The 4,925-nt window shown below is 39.8% G+C and overlaps 1 protein-coding gene across 1 annotated transcript; it reads right to left on the minus strand.

Annotated features, from left to right (window-relative positions):
- Nucleotides 1-377: 377 nt before the first annotated feature.
- LOC139346669 (inositol monophosphatase 1-like) lies at nt 378-4,199 on the minus strand. Its single transcript, XM_070985871.1, has 8 exons — nt 4,086-4,199; nt 3,819-3,958; nt 3,623-3,727; nt 2,841-2,886; nt 2,637-2,745; nt 2,156-2,264; nt 772-923; nt 378-597 (listed from the first exon to the last, which is right to left on the minus strand). The coding sequence occupies exons 1-8, from the start codon at nt 4,146-4,148 to the stop codon at nt 470-472; spliced, it is 852 nt and encodes a 283-aa protein (XP_070841972.1). The 5' UTR covers nt 4,149-4,199; the 3' UTR covers nt 378-469.
- Between the last annotated feature and the right edge of the window lie 726 nt (nt 4,200-4,925).

The raw sequence follows: 4,925 nt of genomic DNA on the forward strand, positions 1-4,925 counted from the left end.
GATGAGAGGAGAAATTAATTCAGCGACAGGGAATCCAGTCAAGACAACAATCAATGCCAGATGAGGGCTGTGATCTGATGTGGTGGGGGCGTGGCAGAGCAGAAAACAAACTCCTTCGTTAATGTGAATCCACAAACTGAATAATTCATGTTTCACGCAGGATCAAATGCATATAGCTACATGCTAAAAAGGCCCGTATCCTGCTATACAAAAACGCCAAGTGCTAAATTACAGCTGTTTCCCACTTCAATCAATATTTTTGATTGACAAATCGCAGAGGGGTAATCAAATGTAACCCGGAGGTCACGTCAGTTGCCGACTGGAATGAAATTATGTGCAGCCAAGAAAGCACAGCATGCAAATTGAGACAATCAGTGGTAATTACAGCACAGAAACTTTATTTACGACACACAGCGACAGACTGGACTTTTCTTCTTGCACTCATTGTGAAACACATTTGTATATATTCTCATTTCTTCTGGATCGGAGCGTCGTCCCTCACCGCTGGGAATGTTTCAATTTCCTTGATGATCCGACTAGCAATAACCTCGTTGTTTGCTGAAACCATCCTTCGAGACATCAAATCGAACGGTCCCCCTAAATTGTCAAACAAAACCTTCATTAAGAGCGGTTTCACCAAAACACAAATCCTGCTTTTAGCCCCGGTGTCCGCTCGTAACCTTCTCATTGATTGATTTGTAAGACTTTGCATTCACTTCAGTGCTGCTTGATCACTTCATGCTCTGTGATCAGGTTTGAAAGCATACACACCATCAACATCCAGCAGTACTCCTCCAGCTTCTTTGACGATAACTGCTCCAGCAGCAATGTCCCAGCAGTGGATCCCAATCTCAAAGAAGGCCTCCACCGCCCCCGACGCCACCAGACACATGTTAGTGGCAGCTGTCCCAGACCCACGGAGCCTGTCAGGACAGATCAAGTAGAGATGAATGAATTCAAGAAGGCTGCACTGCTCTACAAAGGCAGCAAACAGTAACTACAGATGCAGAAAAAGAGGTTTCAAAATTTCAGACTGGCCAGCAAACAGAAGTTGAAGTGGCTTAATTTTATGCCTTTTTAAGACAAACATAAATAAATGCTCATATAGAACCTGCATAAAGCCTAAAATATGCAGCACTGCTCTCTGACTTTGCATAATTCTTAAGGAAAGCAAAAAAATCATTATTAATTATTGACAGTATGCAGCTGTTTTGTTAGCTGTCTCTGACTGCTTTACAATGTAATAAATCTGATTTCAAGGTGGATTAACTACACTGTATGAGTTCCACTGTTGTCAATGACATGGTGGTAACCGCTACTCTCCTAAGCTAGTTACTGTAGCTTTAGCAGGAGTTGTTCTGTTTTGCTACCTGTCTCTGTAATAATATAATATATGAATTCATTTACAATTTAATATGTGTAAACATGATTTCAAGGTAGTAACCACACCAGATTCCAGCGATGTCAATAGCTGATATGGTAGTAACTGCTACTCTGCTAAGCTAGTTAACTTAGCAGGAATTTAGCTAGCTGTTTTTTCAGTATTGTGAGTGGATGTAGCTAAGCATCATTTAGTTATGACGAACAACAAACAGAATTACCAAAAAGTCAGTTTATCACAATGGTGACACCAGATTATATGAATTCCACTGTTGTCGATAGCTAAAATGGGTTATACTGATACGCTGCTGAGCTAGTTAGCTTAAGCAGGAGTTTAGCTGAATTTTTTCATTATGTTTGGATATAGATGTAGCCTCATTTAGTTATCTGGAACTGAGAAATTAACTTGTTAAAGTAGGTATTTTTCAATAACAGATAACAGCTATAGGGAAACAGCAATACGTGCATTTAGTTCTATCTTTAGCTAAGGCTACCTATGGCTTCCTCACCAGCTAGCCTTCGCTTGATACAGGTCCCTCGCTTTAGCCGTCTAACCTAGTTGTTCGTCTCTTATTGTAATAAGTGCAACAGCAGCTTTTACAGCCAAAAGATAATGAAACTGGAGTGCAATTCGTTGGTTTAGCTTGGATTTAGCGCCTTTTTGAGGTCGCTGCAAATTTCACCTGCTGTTTCCAAGAAATTCTCTGATTTTGCTTTGCAGGGCGGCACACAACGTAATACTGAGTCAGTCTATACACATGTCGAGACCACTTACCCATGCACCGGGATGCACAGGATCTTTTGCATGGTGGAGAAGATCTTGGTCACCTTTTCCGGGGTCCTGTCAGTTCCATGCTCAGAAATGATAATGGACTTATGGATATCTGTAATGACAGCATTCCAAACGGCTCAATATTATGTAAACACAGTTGTGACAGTGACTATAAAGGTACCAGTCAAACGTCCTCCAAACTCAATGTGTTCAACCTTTCTGATCTGGAGGATTGTGCTTGAATGCTTTATTTTTACATTCCTAGAAAAAACATTTCACCTTGAGGTCCTTGATGCGAAAGTGATGATGAATTGATATTGTTTCCAGATATTCAGCTTCAAAAGCAAGGCAAAGGATGCCACACGTTCGTGGTCACTGCAGAGCTCCATGTTACTGTGTTACTTTCTGGGTTTCACAGCCCTTTACTGTTCTCAATTAATGCTAAATGATTTGTCTTTTGGCGGATTCGGCTTGACTACGTTACCATTTACATCAGACACTTGAAGTTGTTCATCATCGCAGAAAGCTCCCTTCCCCCTCCTCGCTTTGTACATCTTGTCCTCCAAGCAGCTGTACACCACACCAAACTCCAGCTGAAAACAGAAGTCACTGCTTTATTTTCATGTGCTAACTATGGATAAACTCCTTTTATTGACTCTAAAATGTTCTGCTGTTTGATTTGACATACCTCCTTATTGACAGCAAAGGCAATAGACACAGCCACAAAAGGGAATCTGCAAATAAGTCAGAGTGAGTCATTACACAGCCATTACAAAAGTATTTAAAAATAAGCATTTCATAATAGATGGTTAAGAAAATTATTTCTTCTTACAGGAAGTCTGACATTTAGGGAAAGTTTATTAACTTTCTTGCCACAATGAGAAGAATGACACGACTCTCATGTCGGTCTGTTAAATATAAAGAAAGTTATGAAGCTGGAGCATGGAGACACTTAGCTTAGCTTAGCATACAAGCTGGCTCCAGGGGGAAACAAAATCTGCACAACCACAAAAAAAGCACTAATTTGCCTTTTTGTTCAGAGCTACACAAACTGTTTCCCCCCAGCATCCAGTCTTTCATGCAAATCTAAGATAACTGAGTGGTAGAAATCACCTCTGCAAAAAAGCGAATAAGTGTATAACAAATGTCAACTTACTGCTTGAACGCTAGGCTAATGTGTAATAGCTGCTACCTGAGCCCTTAAAAATCCACGGCTCAAAAAGTAAGATATAAAAGCTGTATATAATTTTGTTTAGACGCAATGAATCAGAGTCTAATATATAGATCAACAATTAGCTAAGCAGGTACTGGGAATAATTGTTGCCATACTGCAATAAAACCTCATTTATTAGTTAATTTAAGGACAAATTACACTTCTAATGCTTAGTTCTGCTGCTTGAGTTGAGTCCAATAACACAAAGTAAATCTATTGACGCAAAAGTTTGTCCTTTGGCAGCACCGACATCTTACCCATGAACGAAGTTTGTGGTGCCGTCCACAGGGTCAATGATCCATGTAGGTTTGTCAGTCAAGATACATGGCTGCCCTTTCGCCACCGACTCCTCCCCGATGAAACTGCAGCACAGAAGATGGACAAACGTCAAAATATGACAAACAGTGAGCACAGAAAGATTACTACGTAGGCGTGTCTGTGTGCATGTCTCACCAGTGTGTGCCTTCGCCAAATTTCTCTTTAAGAGACCCGATGATGATTTTCTCCACCCTCTCATCAGTCTTAGTGACCAGGTCGACAGTGGAGCTCTTTGTCATGACCCTGATTTCACTCTCTCCGGCTTTCCTAATTTCCTACACAAAAGGGGTATTATTGGTAGGATATTGAGGTTAAAATAAGGGCTATATTTTAATTAGAAAAAAGCCGCAAACTCCAGAGAAGAAAAACATTTGGAGGCTATTACAGATGGCTCTTACGTACAGCTCCAGCTTTTCTTGCCACTTCAACAGCAAAGTCATAAGGTATCTGCCACGGGTCATCCATCGTGTTTGTATGAGGGGTTTACTGAAGAGGGCCTGTAAAATGAAAAAAGTTTGAATAAGTGCAATAATGGCTCATAAATGCATAAATGTGCATCATAAATGAACAAATAATCAGAGGCTAACAAGTAGGAGCATGTCTGAAGTAAAAAGGTGTGAACGCCTCGTCTCTGAGGCCCACAAAACAATGCGTCCAAACATGCATGCCAGGCACTGTTCTCTTGTAAAAAACTGAATTACGTAACATTTCCGCAGCTGAAAGACTGTCTGTTCTGCATTACAGTAAATCTCCACCGCAGACCACAGGTTTTAGGCTGAAAATCAGCGAGATAAATAAAACAAAAGGTGCAGGTTTGGCTTCGGAAGTTGGAGTAGGGTGTAGTCGTAGTAGTTCTTGAATAAATAAATACAAATTACATCATGTGAATGCTATTTCCTGCATTTTCTGTTTTACAATGTAGAAAATAACATTATTCTTCTTATTCAAGTAAAAGTGCTTAAGTATAAGCATCAAAATATACTCACAGGATAAAAAGTACTGCAGAATGGCCCAAACCAGAATAATACATATCATATTTATCAATGCATTACTGTGTTTTAACTACTTTACATAGTGCACGGTAGCTTAATCCATAGCAGTGCATCATATTGTGTTAGTTCACTTAGATTTTGCAATAACAATCTGAATCCACAAAGTAACTCAAGCCATCAAAAAAAGGAACAAAAAGTACAATATTGGCTGGAAATACTGAAGCAAAGTGTAAATACCTCAAAATTCTAG

Source organism: Chaetodon trifascialis, chromosome 18, assembly GCF_039877785.1.
Source record: "Chaetodon trifascialis isolate fChaTrf1 chromosome 18, fChaTrf1.hap1, whole genome shotgun sequence".
NCBI lineage: Eukaryota > Metazoa > Chordata > Actinopteri > Chaetodontiformes > Chaetodontidae > Chaetodon > Chaetodon trifascialis.

What these genes read in the sequence shown, in the direction of transcription:
- LOC139346669 (XM_070985871.1), bottom strand. Translation starts at nt 4,148, where the DNA reads ATGGATGACCCGTGGCAGATACCTTATGACTTTGCTGTTGAAGTGGCA. An exon ending in TGGCAAGAAAAGCTGGAGCT is followed by an intron (nt 3,959 to 4,085) that starts GTACGTAAGAGC and finishes CCTTTTGTGTAG; the next exon opens with GAAATTAGGAAAGCCGGAGA. An exon ending in CCTTTGCTGTCAATAAGGAG is followed by an intron (nt 2,746 to 2,840) that starts GTATGTCAAATC and finishes TTCTGTTTTCAG; the next exon opens with CTGGAGTTTGGTGTGGTGTA.